The sequence below is a fragment of the Ambystoma mexicanum genome, chromosome 3p (genome assembly GCF_040938575.1).
Source record: "Ambystoma mexicanum isolate Mex_15411 chromosome 3p, UKY_AmexF1_1, whole genome shotgun sequence".
In the NCBI taxonomy this organism is placed as follows: domain Eukaryota; kingdom Metazoa; phylum Chordata; class Amphibia; order Caudata; family Ambystomatidae; genus Ambystoma; species Ambystoma mexicanum.
This window is the reverse complement of record NC_090925.1, coordinates 804,498,892-804,518,375: the sequence shown is the minus strand read 5'-3', so window position 1 is coordinate 804,518,375 and position 19,484 is coordinate 804,498,892. Positions and strand designations below refer to the sequence as shown.

The following is a 19,484-nucleotide window of genomic DNA, read 5'->3' as shown; positions in this document are numbered from 1 at the left end:
ACAAGTGAGAGCGCAACCAGACAAAGGGAAGGGAACAGGGAAGAACAAAAAAAGCGATCTTACTAGGTCCAGTGACATTAAGAACGTGCAAGTGCATGGGAAAGGGAAAAGGGTGAACGTGCATGGAAGGGGGCAGAAGTGGAAAGTGTGGAACAGAGGAGAGAACAGTATAAATATAATAAGTTAAATAGATAAAGGTGATAAACCGTGTTAGTGCAGCCAGCAAGTGGCAAGTGCTAGGTTAGTCAGATACGGTATATCTGATAAGTGCAGAAGAAAAGTGGGTGGGGGACTGTATGAGTACAGGTACAGGCCCCAGTGCAAGTGGTGGCCCAGAGGCAGTGCAGGAGGATGGCAGGGTGAGCAGGTACCTGGGTCCGAAGGACAGAGGGTGGCCTGATGCATTGTGCAGAGAGAGAGAAACAGATCAGCAGGGGAGAAGAGGGGAAAAGGCAGAGGCGAAGAGGAAGGTCTTGAGGGGCTTCCAGAACCGGAGTTGGTCCTCCTCAAGTTTCAAGGTAGCAGGGAGGCTGTTCCAAAGGGAGGCCCAGCCGAAGACAGAGATCTAACCCCTGCACGTTTCTTTGAAAAGGATGGTGAAGGTGTAGCAATGAGGAGGATCTCAATCTTGTTGGCATTTTGACAAATATCATTGGCGGCACACCAATTTAAAAAGGATATTAGGCAATCAGAGATGAGGTAAGGAGAGGAGGTGGCTGAAGGAAGCCTGAAAATGAGTTGGGTGTCACCAGCATAGCACTGGAAATTTGAGCAGAAAATGGAAATGCAGTAGGTGAGAGTTGCCAGGTATTGATTGAAAAGCCAGGGCGAGAGGTTAGACCCCTTGGGAATACCACTGGTAGAGAGGGAGATGGAAGATAGGAAGGACCCAAGTTGTACCTGGGAGGGTCGATCAGAGAGGAAAGAGGGCAGCCAGAGTCTGATCGGTGATACTCAGGTTGTCACAGAGATGGTTGAGCAGGGTGGTATGGTTGACTGTGTCAAAAGCAGAGGAGAGATCAAGTAGGATGAGGACAGAGGGAATGTTAGAGTCAAGGTTGGAGAGCAGGTCTTCACAGATGTTCAGGAGAGCAGTTTCCGTGCTTCTGGCAGCTCTGAAGCCAGATTGGTGGTCATGGAGAGTGCCAACAGAATCAGAATGAAGGTTAAGCTGGAGATGGCCAGCTTTTCCAGGAGTTTACCCAAAAAGGGAGTAATGGAAATTGGGTGATAGTTAGCCGGACAAAAAGGATCAGATGTGGGTTTCTTTAGGAGAGGATGCACAAAGGAGTGCTTCAGAGGGCAGGGGAAAGATCCAGAGGCAAAGGAGAGTTTGCAGAAATCGGCAAGGGCTGGAGCGAGGGTATCGATGTGGTTCTTAATGGTTTTAGAGGAACAGGGATGGACCTGTTTTGATGAGGCTTTCATAGATCGGACTTGTCTAGTGACCTCAGCAGGGCAGAAAAGAGGAAAGGAGGAGAAAGAGGGAGGGTGGTAGCTGAAGGTGGGTCAGTAAGCAGAGAAGGAGAGGGTAGAGGATGGGGAGTGGAGGAGAGGGTGGGCAAAATGTCCTGGGTTTTAGAGATAAAGTGAGAGACAAGGGTATTGCAAAGAGCCTGGGAGGCGAGAGGAGGGGTGGAGACTGCAGCAGGGTTGTCCAGCTCCTTACAGATTTTAAAGAGTTCAGCCGAGTTGTTAAATGCCGAAGAGATACAGGCTTGAATGTGGACTCTCTTCTTGGTCGTGAAGACAGGACACTGGAAGGGAATTTGCAGCAGGGACCACCGGGGAAGACTCCAAGCAAAGGTTTCTTCACGGTTTGAGGCGACTGTGGTTTTGCCCAGGGCTGTCAGAAGATGTGGTGAGGCCCGGGGCAAAACATTTGGTGAGGCCCCCTTACAATTTTTTGCACTCGGCCAGCGGCGGCACCTCCACAAACAGGAGACTCTCGAAATGTACCCTTGAGTTTGTGTGCAGGATCCCAAATATGGTTTATTACTACAACCCCAAATCAACTACAGCAAAGTTAGATTTCTCTACTGAAGAAAGGTTCATGCCAGACTAACTTTTTTTATCATATGAATAAATATATATAAAATGGCATGAGCTCTCCACTGCGCCACCTCCAATTCTCTGAGGGTCAGTCACTTTTCCATGCAAAGAGTTGAGGGCAGATCTCTTTCTTCGGCTGGGGCCTCCCCCTGGAAACAGCCTCCCGGCCTCAGTGACACTTGAGGAGAACCATCTCTGGTTCTGGAAGCACCTCAAGACCTGTCTCTTTGCTTCTGCCTTCTCTCTTCCTCTCCCTTGCTGATAACCTGCCTGATCCATGCACTGGTCACCTGGTCAAGCTCTGAATTTGGGCCCAGGTCACTGTCTGTCCTGTTGCAATCCTGCACTGCCTCTTGGCTCCCCTGCACTTGTGGTCTGTATCTGTAACCCTACAGTTCCCGCTCTTGCTCTTATTCTCCACCCGTTGGCTGCACTTATGAGGACCCACACTTGCCACCCATTGGCTGCACTCTTGTTTCTCCTTTGTTTCTGCACTTCTGCATCCTACCCCACCCTCGGCAGTTCTCCCCTCCCCCCTTCCCTGCTCTTGCGCGATCTGAATGACACAAGGCCTAGTAAGATCTGTGTTTTAGGCAGGATCAACAGAGCACAGTGAGGGAGCCCAAACCAAACAAGGGTTGCTTGAGGGGGGTTCTCACTCCCAAGAAAATTTTGAAACATTGGGTTAAAAGTATGCATTTTAGAGCACTTTCTTTGCAAAATTGGGTAGAAATTAGGTAGAAATCCATACAGTTTGCAATTGGTTTTGTATGGAAGCACATGGAAATTCCCAATAGTTGCAAATCACAAATTGTGCATAGGAACATTTTCCAATACATTTCGTGCCGCCTTTCCACGCGAGATATGCTAGTATAAAAATATATTCATGTTGGTTGTTCTAATTATGTCGATGCAGGCTGCATCAATATATGCCATTATTACCTTGTACGGACTCCCAGCCAGTAAAAATGCCATGCCACAGAAAGTATATCCAGGCTGACTGTGTACCATATGTGTTATTACTGGCTAGATTGGCCTAGATTCCATGTGGGCCAATTTAGCCAAGTAGTATGTTTGCTTTAACCTTGATGCTTAGTCCTGTGTTTAAAGGGTAAAGCAAAAAGAGCACTGGCAATGCTAACAGTTGGGGCATTCGTGTAGGCATGGGAAAGGCACTTCTGTATTGGTATTAGCTGGCCATTGATAATGTCAGTGCAAAATGGTTTGAGTACCTGAGCATCTAATAGCAGTGCCAGTGCCTGGAAAATGCCTAATACTTATACACAAGCCAAAACTGTTGGCTTTGCCAATACTTATTTTTAAAAGAACTTCAGCGAAAGACACGCAGGGTGTTTTTAAATTGAGTGGCCAAAGGCAGACCTGATTAAGACATTTTTATTACACCAGTTGCGTGTTTACAACTCCAATGAAGTCATGAACTCTCAGAAGACTCCTTTGAGGAAACACTTGCAGGCACATTGAGGGCAAAGTTTGATGGCAAGGCATGTTTAAAGCTAGCTCAAAGAGTTCCAGTGAGGAGGTGTTTTGAGTGGGGAGGGCAGGAACTGGGTGAGAATTGCCATAGGGATTAGCACGGCCATGAGAAGTAATTTCACTGTTAGCACCTGCATTCATATCCATACATGTTTAGGTAATTGAAATCGTGATGTGGGGTTAGCACTTGCCTGCTAGGGGAGTGATTAGAAGGGAAGTGGTGACATGAGACGTCTCATTCTCACAGCAGTCCTTAAGTGTGACGTTTCCGAAATGAAGGCAAGAGGTAGCTGCTTGTAACATTGAAGTTTCACCAGAATAGTCTCATTCAAAATGTGGAAAGATGTTAGGTGCCCCCACACAAGGAAGTTTGCCCCTTCCTCACAGCCTCTGACGTTAGCGCCTCTCCCAACATTTGAAGTGTTAGTCCCCTTTCCCCACTGACATTTTAGCCTAGGTGCACCTCTGATGCCATGAACCCACCCCTTAATCAAGTGGCCCCCAGGGCGGCTACATTTAGGCGTGGTGCTGAACACACACTCACAAAAAACACTTTCACCCATGCATTCATCCACCAGTTACACAACTCCATACATGCATGTATACATAAAACCAAACACAGCATTGACACAAACACCAACATGCACGCATGCATTCATACATACACATATACATACTAATTTAATTTAAATACACATATACACTTTTAATTTAAAATAAAAACACTTACCTCCATGCACCCTTAAAAAGCATCCACGCAGCCGACACATAGACATGCTGCTTGACAAGAGAAAACTCCTCTCCCATCAGTCAGCGTGATCACGCTGACAACATGAACACACTGGCTGACAGGAGAGAACTGCTCTCCCATCAGTCAGCATGGTCACGCTGAGCAATGTGAACACACTGACTGACAAGAGAGAACTCCTCTCCCATCAGTCAGCGTGATCACGCTGACAACATGAACACATTGACTGACAAGAGAGAACTCCTCTCCCATCAGTCAGCGTGGTCACGCTGAGCAACGTGAACACACTGAGTGACAGGGGAGGAACCCTCTCCTGTCAGTCAGCGTGGTCATGCTGAGCAGCGTGAACACACTGACTGACAAGCGAGAACTCCTCTCCCATCAGTCAGCATGGTCACGCTGAGCAATGTGAACACACTGACTAACAAGAGAGAACTCCTCTCCCATCAGTGAGCGTGATCACGCTGACAACATGAACACACTGACTGACAAGATAGAACTCCTCTCCCATCAGTCAGCGTGGTCACGCTGAGCAACGGGAACACACTGAGTGACAGGGGAGGAACCCTCTCCTGTCAGTCAGCGTGGTCATGCTGAGCAACGTGAACACACTGACTGACAAGAGAGAACTCCTCTCCCATCAGTCAGCGTGGTCACGCTGAGCAACGTGAACACACTGAGTGACAGGGGAGGAACCCTCTCCTGTCAGTCAGTGTGGTCATGCTGAGCAACGTGAACACACTGACTGACAAGAGAGAACTCCTCTCCTGCCAGTCAGTGTGGTCATGCTGAGCAACGTGAACACACTGACTGACAAGAAACAACTCCTCTCCCATCAGTCAGGGTGGTCACGCTGAGCAATGTGAACACACTGACAAGAGAGAACTCCTCTCCCATAAGTTAGCGTGATCACACTGATAACATGAACACACTGACTGACAAGAGAGAACTCCTCTCCTGTCAGTCAGAGTGGTCATGCTGAGCAATGTGAACACACTGACTGACAGGAGAGAACTCCTCTTCCATCATTCAGCATGGTCATGCTGTGCAATGTGAACACACTGACTGACTAGAGAGAACTCCTCTCCCATAAGTTAGCGTGATCACACTGACAGCATGAATACACTGACTGACAGGAGAGAACTCCTCTTCCATCAGTCAGCGTGGTCACGCTGAGCAACGTGAGCACACTGACTGACAAGAGAGAACTCCTCTCCCATCAGTCAGCGTGATCACGCTGACAACATGAACACACTGATAAACAAGAGAGAACTCCTCTCCTGTCAGTCAGCGTGATCACGCTGACAACATGAACACACTGACTGACAGGAGAGGAGCCCTCTCCTGTCGGTGAGCGTGATCATGCTGAGCAACGTGAACACACTGACTGACAAGAGAGAACTCCTCTCCCATCAGTCAGCGTGATCACACTGACAAAATGAACACACTGACTGATGGGAGAGGAGTTCTCTCCCATCAGTCAGCGTGCTCATGCTGAGCAACGTGAACACACTGACTGACAAGAGAGAACTCCTCTCCCATCAGTTAGCATGATCACACTGACAACATGAACATACTGACTGACAGGAGAGGAGTCCTCACCTATCAGTCAGCGTGGTCATGCTGAGCAACGTGAACACACTGACTGACAAGAGGGAACCCCTCTCTCATCAGTCAGCTTGGTTACGCTGAGCAACGTGAACACACTGACTGACAAGAGAGAACTCCTCTCCCATCAGTCAGCGTGGTCACGCTGACAACATGAACACACTGATAGACAAGAGAGAACTTCTCTCCTGTCAGTCAGCGTGGTCACGGTGACAACATGAACACACTGACTGACAGGAGAGGAGCCCTCTCTTGTCATTCAGCATGTCCACGTTGTCAGCTGAATAATGGGAGTCAGCAGAGCTCACTTCTGAGCCCTGCTGTCTCCCATTATTTTGCTGTTTCTTGCTGAGCCAAACGGCTTCGCAACAAAAAGCAAAATCATTGCACGGGCAGCACAGTCCCCCGTGTGAATAAAGAACACGGGAGACTGTGCTGCCTTCCACTTAGGAGAGGGGGCCGCGAGGCCCCCTGCGAGTGCGAGGCCCGGGGCAGTTTGCCCCCCCTGCACTCCCCTCGTGACGGCCCTGGTTTTGCCACCCTTTTCAGCAACCAGATGTAGAAAGAATATCGCCGGAGAACGAATATCGCCGGTCAGATTCTCATCACTCTCTCAGTCCTGCACTCTGGTGAGGCGACTTCAGTGATTCAAATTGTTTCTCTGTAGAGCCAGGAGGAAGCGACCAAAGTTTCGGACGGATTAGGACTTCAGAAGACCATGCAATGCACAATGGCTTGAGGTCAATGGGTATTGGGGTATTGCAGCCCAGCAAGGTCGCAGCACGTCATGAGATGGCTCAGAAAGCAGGTCTTCTTGGGACTAGTGGATCCCACTGGCCTCTGGGTAGGAGTCTTTGCATTCGGGACCGCCTAGGTCGATTGGAAGGAAGAGTTACAGCAGGCTCTGTTTACATAGCAGGTGCTCCGGTCACTCAAAATCTCTACAGCCGTCTTTTCTTCATGTTCTTTTTCGGTTTCAGCTCCAGTGGTCGACTTGTCAACAACTTCTAGGTTTCAGTATTTATCAGGAACTACATCACAACTTCTGCAATCTCTCCCTGCAGTTTACAGAAAGGGGCGGTCTGGCTGTCCAATCAGGACAGCCAGCCCCGCATTGAGACTGGGCTCCTTTCGGGCAAGGTGAAAGACAAAGGGCTGCAGAGCTTTGGACACCTCTCTAACTTCCTGCCTTCTCAGACACTGTGGAGCCTTGGTATGGAATACAAAGGATTCCCACCGAAGACAAAACTCCCACTAAGGTCGTTCCCACCTAGAATCGTAGGGAAGTCCTTGGAAACTACAAGCAAACAAGAATTGGCCAAGAAAAGGAGCATTACCAAGGCTGATTTAACAGCCTGCGAGTAATAAGACTAAAAAGTCACTCCGGTAAAACCACTGCCACCAGCCATTCATGTAAAACTGGCAATTGTAACAAAATGTTACCAGGTAATAAGAAAGGGGATATCTTCTATCCCCCCCAGCACTCCACATAAGGTGGGGGTGTGCTGGCTCACTTATACAAAATGTAAAGGGGATGAAACTCCCTCTTTACTACTTGGGAACTGTAGTTCATCCAAGTATAGTGAAGAGGAATTCACAGAGGAGCCCATAGAGGCAACCCAGCCTAAACCCAAAAGTTATAGGAAACTATAACTTCAACCATAAACTATGGGGAGACATACAACGGTCACCCATGGAAAGAGTAAAAGACTAGGTGAGAGGGGGAAAAGGATTCCCACTCAGCTAGGGACAAGGTAAAATAGTTACCAAGTTCAAGCAAAAGGTTCAGGAAGATTTATCATAATTATGAAAATCTTACCTAACAGTCTTACAACTTCTTCAGCGAAATTCATCAGTTCCTTGGCATTACCAATGTCCCTGTAAGTCTGGATACCTGGGGAGGCAAATGCATCGAGCAGATTATCAAGCCCAATAAGGCTAACAAGGATGGCCTAGGCTCCAGTAACATGCATATGGACGTTCCCTGCTGCCCCGCACATTGGGACACTGAGCTCAGCCAAGACTGTAGCAAGCCAAATACAGCCTGGGGCACAGTAAAGCAAAGTTCCCTTGGCACCAGAGAGACCTTGCCCATCTGTGACCATGGGAAGTTTTAAACCTCACGGTAATGGATCTCCAGAAGCCAACACGACTAACACTAGGGGCCTCATTACGAGTCCGGCGATAACAGCCGCGGTAAAACCACCTGGTTACCGCCGGACTCGTATTACCATTCCGCCTCCTTGACTACCGGAATTACCAGGCCATTACAGCCCCGGTGTCCCGGGAGTCACGGAGGCGGAATGGTGTCCCATAAGACTCAATGGGAATGGGGAAGTGGAAACACCGGCACCATTTCGTGATGGTGCTGGTGTTTCCACGTCCGCCTGCAGGCGGGAGGTGTTCAACCCGCCAGGTCAGACCTGGCGGGAAGATCACCTTCCTCCTGCAGGGGTCGGGATCGGGCGGTCCGGAATTAACAGTGGTGGCGGGTTTACCGCCACTGTTAATTCCGGACCGCCCGACCCGTAATGAGGCCCATGACTTCTAAACCTCCTTCGGGCCCAATTATTACTCTACTCTCGCGGGACAACATTGACATTATTGCCACTTCTGATACCCCAGAGTCTGCTATAACCAGTCTTGGGGAGCACTAACAATATTGATGACCAACAGGGGCCCTCAGAATACCCTGATGTCACATGAACCAGCTGGGGTTAATGGCGGCTCTTACCCTGGTAATAACTTCGCTCACCGATCCTTTCCCCCAGCCCCTCTCCTGGGCCAGTTCTAACGCCCATCAAGTACCAGACTGGGGTGGGGGGGTGGGGGACAAGCAAGGGGCTCATGTATTTAAATGCAATTTTGTCTTGACCGAGTTGGCGTCAATTAAAAACCTACTCCTCCTACTACTGGAAGAGTATGGGAAAGGAGGGCCTAAGTGGGGTGATACCAACAATCCAAGCGGGCAAAAAGGGGTCCCAAATGCTTTGCAGATTACACCGCCTGCCAGCCCCGCCTCCTCCCCTAAAAATCAAAATTCTAAAACTGGTTGGGTGGGGGCACAATAGTGGCTGTAGTGAGAGCCGCAGAAGCGAGAGTGCCCTGTCTGATACAGTGTCTCTTGGCCCCCCACAGCCCCAAGTGGGAGGGAACTTACCTCAGCACAGATCTACTTCTACCCTCGGAGACCCCGCCAGGAGGTCAGAAGGTGGCCTTAGGTCCAACGCCACTATGGGAAAGCCATTCAGGGGAGTTGGCTACGTACCACCAAATTATGCTCCCCACAGTGATGTGCCCTGCAGGGGAGGGTCAATATTCCTACACAGGCTCCCTAGACTGCCCCCTAATTATTATGACCCCAAGGAAGCACTTGTGAATAGGTGCATCCATTGGCTCCGGACTGTGTGGGATTTTAAGGTGTACTATGCTGCTTTATCAGGTGGAAACGGCCCATGACTTTGTTCAAGTAGACTTCAGGGTATCCATGTGTGGAGAAAGGTATACCTTGCTTTGTTAGGAGATGTCAGCCCCAGCTACTACTGTGATCGAAGTTAGAGTTCATCCTGTGGGAAATACGGGTATTCACCCTGAAAATAGGTCCCGCGGGTCTGCGCTTACTGGTGCAGACTCTGTTCCCTTGGGGAAAAGGGCATTGGGTAATGCGCTGTGGCAAGTGAGGAGATTGATGGCCTATTCCACTCAGGTGAAGGAGACACTAATGGAATCGACCTCCTGCGGGGGCATAAGTAGGCCTTTGGGGCATTATACACGATTATTTATAAAAAAGGAAGGAATGTTTAATTTGTTTTTATTGTTTGATTTATTCATGTTATGATGTACTTTTATGGCCGCATGGCCAAAATAACGTTATTGATTGATTGATTGATTGGCAATTGTAATTATTTAAAGTACAGTACATAACACGTTTTTTATATAATTTCTTTTTGATAACGCCATTTAAAATGTTATTTCTTGTTTTTCACTGGCGTTATTTTCAGAAAGTTGTATTTTTACCTTGAGGTAATTGAGTTCTTTTTACTGTGTACCAAGAAAACTTCTAGAGCCAGTTTTAAAACTCGTTTTTCTCTAATATATTTAACCACGTAGTCCCACATTTGGGGCTAATTATGTATTTGGCGGTTTTCTGGTGGTAAGTCTGCCCGAATACCAGCAAATGGAATTACCAATAGTGCCACTTGGTCAGGCGGTATTAACACTGGTAATACCACCTGATTACAAGTGGCGGTTTGCCAGTGTAAATCCCCATTTAATGGTGTCTACAGGACTCCTTTGGGGATTTTTGACGGTATTACCAGCAATTTTTGGAGGTAAAGTGCCTTTAAGGTGGAGGTAACTCCTCCACTTTACCTTCAAAAATCATACCAGTGGCGGCAATACCTGCAAACCTGTATTCTGGTGGTATGGGAAGAATGGAGGTAAATGGTATTAACAGCTTTGTGTCCCTCCTCATGTGCCATTTCTCCCTATCTGTACCCTAATGCAATAATTTAGTCTTATGGGTCGAGCTAAATCGCCAACTAATGGCCCAAACTAAAAACAGACACCAAAGAGTCTATCTCTTCCTAAAATAAATGTTCTCAGAGGCCTTACACCTTGGAGGATAACCTCAAACACAGGTGGGTGCCATGAGCTATCCTCTTGTGTGAGAAAAGTTTGCCTTTTGTCAATAAAATGCACGCTTAGAGAGTAGAGCTCAGGTCTCAGAAAGTGTTGGGAGTTGTTTGTGGAATTAATTCATGCTACAGTCATTGCTTATTCTCCTTGTGTAGATGGCCATAATGCTTCGAAACCACCGCGCCAACGACGACTTCAAGAGCGAATATGCACAGTTCCTCGAGGAACAAGTGAGTACACATGGTGATAGGCTTTAGATCAATCTGGGAATGTAAAATGGAGGATGCCAGTGTATGGAAATTGATTTATTTGACTGGAGCATGCAACCTCATGGGAAGGTGCAAGTGTGACCGCACTGAGGTGTAAATATGATGCAATTGAAGTTTGTAATTCCAGTGGGATTACATTTTTTATAACATCCTCATTGGTTGTCGCCCATCTGCACCTCCCTTGATAAATGTGTCTTCCTAGGGACCAATAGCTACATTACCCATACATGTATTGTAAATAGTCTTAAAGAACAAGACTGTGCCGGGCGGTTAATGGACACAGGAGCCAAATGGCAGAGTGAATCATGCTTCCAACCACTCGTCTCTTCTCTCACAACTGACTTGGTCTGCCTTTTGGATGTCATCTACTTAAATAGGGTCAGTTGTTAGCACTGTTATTGGCATGCCCTGTCATTGGTCTCATTTCCTTTATTCAGGGTCAATGGTTAGCACTGTTATTGGCATGCCCTGTCATTGGTCTCATTTCTTTTATTCAGGGTCAATTGTTAGCACTGTTATTGTCATGCCCTTTCATTGGTCTCATTTCCTTTATTCAGGGTCAATTGTTAGCACTGTTATTGGCATGCCCTGTCATTGGTCTCATTTCCTTTATTCAGGGTCAATTGTTAGCACTGTTATTGGCATGTTCTGTCAATTGGTCTCATTTCATTTATTCAGGGTCAATTGTTAGCACTGTTATTGACAGGCCCTGTCATTGCTGCTCATCTATTCACGGTTCTGCACCTAAGGATGTCCTTAGACACCTGCACTAATGGATGTGCACGGCACTCCGGCAGGAGAACCTGCCACAGTTATTCTCAGGAACCTTGTTCAGTTAATTAGGTGTTTTGTGCGCTTTCATCTGCAATCCTTCAGTAGCAAATCTTCTGCTGTGACAAAGTTCCCTGCCCAATGCTACTTGTGGGTGATAGGGGAGCCAGTTGCCATCTTCTGTGATGCTGTGCCCAGAGGGTGATGGGGTGGCATGTGGAGTATCCTGTAGCTACCTCCAGCTAGTCACGGATAGGAGGCAGGGACTCATCGCGTGGGACAGACCAGGGGCACTTTCCCTTTGTCCCTTTAAGAGACACTCAGTAAAGACCATGTAATACCATTCAGACACTTTCACAGGGCCAAATGTCCCAAAGGATATGTAGACGTTTTAAATCAATCACACTTACCCAGACGCAGGCTGAATTGGCATCTACACTTACAAAGATGCATGTAGCCTTAGAGCATGCGCAAGTGCAACCGCCACTCATTTTAATACTGGTGGCACCAGCCAAGACTGGCAAGCGATCCACCAGGTTTGCGGATGCAGGCCAGCAAAACCCTGCGACAGCTCAGAATAAGTGCAGAAGCAGTCCACTACGTACGGCTGTTAGCAGAGTCGGTATCCAAAATGGCAGACTTTGCCCTTAAGCTGTCAATCTCCAGTACCACAGCTCGGAACTCCACACAATTAGTGACGCATGAGAGTTGTAGTTCCAATCACAGTCAGCCAATCCACCAGCTGCACACCAATATGCACATAGGTGAAACCTGTTCTGCAATAAAAGCCCAAATCACAGACCGAGCTTGGATATAAAAGGGAGTAAAAATAGACCTTTTTCTTGTTGGTGTATAAGCAGGAGTGCATTTGGAGAGGCTGGAGGAGCGAGAGAGCAGGAGGCTGAAGATGGGTGATGTGAGGCAGGAGGTATGGAGAAGAGGAGAGGAAGACAATCGGTGTGAGGGAGGACTAGGGTGAGAGGAGTGGAGAAGAGGACTGTCGGTGTGAGGAAAGAGGAAGAAGAAAGGAGTGGAGTGGAGAGGCGGGTCACTAGGGGCATTGCATTCACCTGTGCAGGGTAGTCTACGCTGTTCTTGGGTACTGCGTAGAGGGTCATGCGGGCTGAAAGGCAGTTGTCCTGAGCCTATATATATGCTTGCCACCATTTTGGATCCTAGGGCTACATTTGACATGTGGGAACGCTCTCTGCTGGAGTTCCTGCTTCCATTGCCTGCTTCAGCCTGTGCCCTTGGTTTCTACAGTGTGTGAATAAAGAGTCAGAAAAATTCTCTTTTAAGTATGCAACGCTGCCATGGGGTTTATAAATCCTTCATTGTAGGAGAGTTGCAACGTAGTAACTCCCTTGATGCCTACCAGAGTGGGAGAATGGACTTTTGATTGTTTTTTCTTTCGCATTGTGGCGGGTCGGAAGGAGGACGCGGACACTTCAAGGACATGGTTCGCGATATTTATATTAACGTAAGATTAGGCCTAACTTTCCCTGTCTCTATGGGTGGTCCTTGCCTATATTTCTAACTACGGTGCTTGCACGTCAGTCGTGAATATCCAAAAAAAAATGTGTGCTATCCAAAAACTATCCTAACTGATCCTAACCCTGTAGTGCCACTAACCTATTGGCCTCAGGGCACTTCTAGGTGGAGAATGAGCCCCTTCCTCTGAGAGTGCTTCAAGTACCAGTCTGTAGGCTTCTTCCCTAGTAGGAAATCCTTAAATAGTCTCTTGTGATGTCTTGCATCACTCTCTGTAATTCTTCAAGTGTAATTTGTATTTTTCCCTTATCTTCAGAACTCCCTTTTGGGTTCCTTATGTGAGAACGGCTTTTCTCTCTTGGCCAATTTTGTGCTTTGGTTTACTTTGGTCTATTGACCCCTTTTTTTAGCTTTACTTGTCTGATTTCACTAAGCTCAGATTCACTGTATGGTCTACCTTGTATCTTCTCTTCTTCTTGTCTGAATTGGCTTGTGACTCTCCCCGTTTCCCAGGGTATTGTTACCCCCAGTTGGTTTATTTGTGTATTATTCTTTTCTTTTATCTTATTATTTTCTCTCATATCCCCAAAGTTTAAAGTAATTTCCTCAAAGGGGAACATTATCGTGCAACTTCTACTGATACAAGTTATTTTCGTCACATACTGATTGCTTCTTGGCATACTCGTTCTCCCCGTTACCTTCTATTATGTGGGAAAATGCTTCTGGGAGCCTTGTTCCTTTTGAGACCTCTTCTCCGGTCGGCTTTCTCTCTTTTCTGTGATACTCTTGTCTGTTGTCTAGGCGTTGGACTCTGTGGGCCTCATTACACGGTAGGCGGTAAACCATGGTGCTATTAGCGCCATGGTTCATGCCAGTAATTTACCGGTACCGCCTTGGAGGAAAGGGGAATTACCGCCCCATTCCAAGGTTGGCGGGGCGGTAATTCCCCCTTCCACCATTGCCCTTCCCCATTCCCATTTTTGCCCCATAGGGCTCTATGGGAATGGGGAAGGCGCTAATTACGGTACCGCAAATTGCGGTACCGTAATTAGCTCCACTGGTCCCTTTGCGGGTTGGTTTTTAACGCCTGCAAAAAGCAGCCGTTAAATTCCCCAACCCGCAAAGGGACCTCGTAGTAAGGCGGTAAGGATTTACCGGTACCGGTAAAATACTGGTACCGGTAAACCCTTACCGCCTACCGTGTAATGAGGCCCTGTGTCTTTTTATGTGCGGCAGTATCAGCGATGTTGGAGGGACCGACTGTCCACCACATGATTCCCCATGTCTCGTCACCACCTCCATTCAGGCTCCTGCCCCATGGATTTCTCGTGCTGGTCTGGTGCCCTAGCTCTGCCGTTCTAGCATCACGCTCAGCGTCTTGTCTCTCTCGATTGCTCGTGCTCGGCTGGTGCTCTGGCTTCCCAGCATCTCTCCTTTGGTGCCTTCTCATTATTCCCGTCTCCCGCTTTAAGCAAGTTTCAAACTTGCAGGTTTGTCGGCTTGTGCCGACTCTGCCTCTCTCGTTTCTGTACATCGGATGTCCATTATTTAACCTACTCGTCCCAGTCTATGGGATATTAGGATTTAGAGGGACATGTCCCTTGCCTATAAGATTCTGGCATCCATTCATTCATTCATTAAAAACTTTATTTCAGCAAAAGAGCCATAAAAGTACATATAAAATCAACGACATTTAATAAAACAGTGCCCCGACAGGGTGTCCAGTCAATTGGTCGAAAAAAAACTGGTCGACTGCAATTTGGTCGACGCAATTTGGTCGAAAACTAAATGGTCGAATTTTTTTTTTATTTATATATTTATGTTTTAGTTTTTCGTTTAGTAAAAAAAGGGGTTTTTAGAGAAAAAAAGGGGGTTGGGGAGGGGACCCCCCCAAAAAAATACAAAAAAAGGGTTAAAATAAAAAAAAAAAAATTCGACCATTTGGTTTTCGACCAAATTGGTTCGACCATTTGTCTGGTCGACCAATTTTTTTCGACCAAATGTCTGGCAACCCCCCCGACAGATATAATCCAGTCACAATTGCACTTCGGGTGACCTAGGAAGAGGAAGAAAATATACAGCGGCACAAGCGACCGGTTAAAAAACAATCAAGCTAAAATCGGAACATTTTTAAAAGTAAATGGAATTCATATGAACCGCTACAACATTATCAAGTTCATGGACCTATATAAAACCTCAGGAGAAGCGTCACTCAAAAAGTGGCAAGTAGCAGTGTGGGACGAGGAGAGAGAATCTCACAGCCTCGACCCATCAGCTAACTACAGCACTCCTTCCTGTCACCCCCAGACACCCCCTCCTTAGTAACCAGGCCCTGTGTATAAAACATGCAGTTGCAAAAATTACAGGCAGGTCGGCAAATTGGCTCAGTAATCTTTCAGCCCCTGCTGTGTGATGAACCCCTGCCTCTCTCAGAATCAGCTTTAAATACTTCTTTCTCAATTTAGTAAGACCATTACAAATCAACAGGAAGTGAATAATTGGCTCATTTGCAGCCCCACAATGGGGCATACACTTGTGTGGGATGCCTGCCAGTTTTTGGTGAACGAGGCGATTGGAAAAATGCCCGATCTATATTTCAAATATAAAGATTTCTCGAATGGTGGAGAAATAACATCCAGATAAAATTTGAAGCCTGGGACCATCCTATGCTCGATGTAATCCAAACCTGTCTTTAGAGGGTTGGCAAAAATCACAAGAGATTTGCTGCTCCTGGATTTTAGGCTATGCTTCAAATTCAATATAGAAGACATTGCAGAGGCCATCAGGGTTAGCCATAGAACTATGGCATCCAGATCTTTGAGAACAGTCTTTATGTTAGAGATCCATTTTACAATTTTTCCGCCCTCCAAAGAGAGGAAGTTCAACAATGCCACCTGATAGGATTCCAAGCCACATTCTTTTCATAATCTGGCCCAGAAGAAGGCTGGTCTTGCACAAATCAGGGGAGCGACCAGAACTATGTCAAGTTCTAAATAAACCGAAGCTGGGGGAGCACTGGGAGGTAACATTAAAAGCTTCTTTAAGAACTTGTGCTCATAAGTACTGATTTTGTAGCTCTGAGCCCTAGGAGGCAGCAGGAGGGGCCTGTTTAAGGAAGAGGTCGAGTGCTGGGGAAATGACCCCACTACCATGTTTCACATGGAAAGGTAGTATGGCACCCCTGAACTTTTCCAGAAGGATGGAGGATTGTTTTATTTGTTCGGACCAACCAACAGAGACTTGGAATCTCAGCCCTTAGTCATAATACTTAACCTGCTCTAACACCCGACCGTTTGCTTCCAATTTGAATTGATATGCATTTCAGTTAGTATGTTTGAACGGTGTCCAGTTAAAGTTACCTTTGGCATTCGATCCTTTTGATTCCGTAGGCCTTGGGAAGTTGTAGATATGAGCATGGTGTCATCTGCATAAAACAGAGCTGGGTACTTCTCTTGGCCCATTTTAGGACAGTCTTGGCAATCTCTAAGCAACCCTTCTATGATTTCTTGTATATAGAGATTGAATAAGAAGGGAGCCAAGACACATCCTTGTCTGACCCCTCTTTCTACAGCAAATGGGCGTGTTAGCTCACCGCCTGCCCCAACGCTAGACTCATTTTCAGAATAGAGCTGGTGAATTATATGAATCAGATTTGGGGGGGGGGGGTTTGCAGTAAGGATTTGCCACACGGTTGTTCTACAAACTGAGTCGAACGCCGTCCTTAGATCTAAGAAGGCCACGTATAAATTAATCTTTTTTTAAAACAGTATATTTCTGGATTTTAAAAAACATAAAACATTGGTCGATTGTGCCTCGATTCTCTCTAAACCCTGCCTGTAAATGATGGATTATGTTTCCCCTATTTGCCCAGTCTTCAAGATGTTTTAGAATAACTTTACCAAATAATATCCCTATAGTGCTTGGTGGAAATGGCGAATTCCCTCGGTTCATCGCAGCATGCAATGCAAGTCAGTTTCACTTTCCAAGCACATGTTTTCATCATCGGCTTTTTACACATTTGCATTTTAAATGTGCATTTTCTGCCAATTTTTGTTTTATTTGGCTGTGTGTGCTCCCCAATCTCCCACTTAGCCTACACCCCCCACCTCACCATGCATATCTGAAAGGATCTTTTTCGTTTCCTTTTTTCTATGTATGCCACTGGTGTCTCTACGGGTGGTGTGAGTATTTCTCCTGTGACGGCCCACTTCGTAGTCATGGTGGTCTGTATGAGTGGTGGTGGCGTAAATGCTCCTGTGACTGCCCTCTAGGTGGTCATGGGTGCTTGTAGAAGAGGTGGGGGTGTAAGTGGTCCTGTAACTACCTGATGCCTTAGTGAGGGTACCGGTTGGGGTGGTCTGGGGATCCCCCATATACCTCCTCTAGGTCCAGAACCCACTAGCTTGAAAATCCCACGCCCCCTTTGAAAACCCCACTGTTGATAGACAAGGATAGGCTTTGCCACATATTGTACACATAAAGTTCACAAAACCACAATCGTGATGTAACACACCATGCAAAGGGGGTTGATAAATGTTCCATAGGTGTTGCTCAATGTACCATAAATGCAGCTCAATTTGTTAGCAAAAATGCTTAATGTAATCTAGTGGCTTCTCAAAATGTCAGAGATGCTGCTGAATATCCACATGCGTATTATGTACTTTAATTGCAAACATTTTAACTAAACATGCTACACATTAGTAGACGGTACATAACAGCTAATAAAGATTGGTTCAACATTATAACAAGGAGGAGGAGTGAAAACTTGCAAGACTAGATGTGGGAGTGTCTGTATAGAGTTCCATAGGAAGATCCCAACAGCTTACCATACTTAGGGCCAGAGCAGGCCTCAGAAAATCTTTATAATTCTACTAGACCTGCAGTTCGAATAGTTTATTTTGTTCTACTCCATCTAAGACTAATGAATTCGAATCATGTACTTGATGGCATAATTTTCTGTACTGAAGAACCATGGTGACTAATGAAGAAACATTACCAGCAATGTTAATGTCCCTTTCGAATATTCTCCTTCTCCTGGACACATTGTAATACAATGTCCTATAGATGAGAGAAGGCTACAAGATCCCCTACATGTGAAGAAATACCATACAAGGCTGCTATGAGAGTTACAGGGAATCATTATGACTAATTTTCAATGATATAGCAGGTCTAATCCTGTGCAAGACTAATGGCGTAGCCAAAGTCTTCAGCAGGTTGCAGTGTGGACATTGGGGTGTTTTATGCGAAGTATCTTGACACACTGACTAGTATGTTTTTTATAAGCTGTTTATTGTACCACACCCGTTTTAGGCCACATGGATACCTGACTGCTTCTCTGTGATCTCTTCTGATAAAAAGCTGAATCAGGCTCACCCCCATGCAGGCAGACTCCTTGGTTCTCAGTCCACATTCAGCTCAGAGATGGTCAAGTGCCTCCCTAACCACTTCACCATCCAACTTGAATGGTAGAATGTGATAATTGACTTACAGGTTATTAGAATGAACCCGCTGCACTGCTGCCATCAAGAGGGCAGCTTTGGACAGTGCAATTAGTCCATACAAACATTTCAGAAGGGACACTCAACCACAGGGTCATGTACCATACAAATGGCACAGAACCCCCCTAAAACCTACCTGATTATGCTAGTAGTCGAGTGGATTTTACAAGCCCTGCACAGTTCCTTATGGTTTGTTGTGGATCCTCAAGTAGGAGGTTTGTGATACTTGCTTTAAAGCAGTGCAGGTTAGTGGTTACTCCATAGATTTAGGGGCTGGGCAATCGACTGAAGGCCCAATAGAAAGTAAAAGAAATTGAATCAGGTGAAGGCACACAGCCTCTGGGAGTGATAACCCATGGATCTGCTCATGAGCAGTGGAGGGGCTAGGGTTATAACAAAGTCATCTCTTTGTCAAGATAAAGAGAGAACTGGGGAGCTTTGGAGGCCAGGAAGAGCCACGCATTATGTGATGTCACCCCGGGTCGATATAAGGAGGATCCCCAACATCCCAATCCTTCCTTGGCTGATCCCTAATTTTAGTTCTTCCACTAGGGGGTAAAAGCACCACAGATCACACATGTGGAAATGTGCTTTGTGAGTGGGGCAAACAAAATGAAGCTCGTTTACTCAGGGCACTGCTTCCCTCCTGCAGACCGGAAACCCAGAGGCAGCTGGTTTCAATCTCCATGTTTTACAGTTTCAGGGTACGCAGATTATTTTCTAAGAAATGATGACTTGAAAGAGTTGGGTGGAATAGTTAGGCTAGCAAAGGAAATTGCTGAGAACCTAGCCCCAATGCTAGCAGGAACAATCTTTAAAGAAACTTCTTAAGTATAGCTTGCTCAGTTCTTTAGCCCAGACGCTGATGAATTATGAGGCCACGAATCCAAATAAAGAAGTCTTGCACAACTTTGA

At 46.5% G+C, this 19,484-nt stretch overlaps 1 protein-coding gene across 3 annotated transcripts in view; it reads left to right on the top strand.

The window, feature by feature from the left end:
* Positions 1-19,484, top strand: part of RNF112 (ring finger protein 112) — a 680,823-nt gene that overhangs the window by 588,163 nt on the left and 73,176 nt on the right. For all 3 annotated transcript variants that reach the window (XM_069651835.1, XM_069651833.1, XM_069651834.1), the window contains one exon: positions 10,696-10,770. In XM_069651835.1, the coding sequence (XP_069507936.1) occupies positions 10,696-10,770 (75 nt within the window). The remainder of the gene's footprint in view (positions 1-10,695; positions 10,771-19,484) is intronic.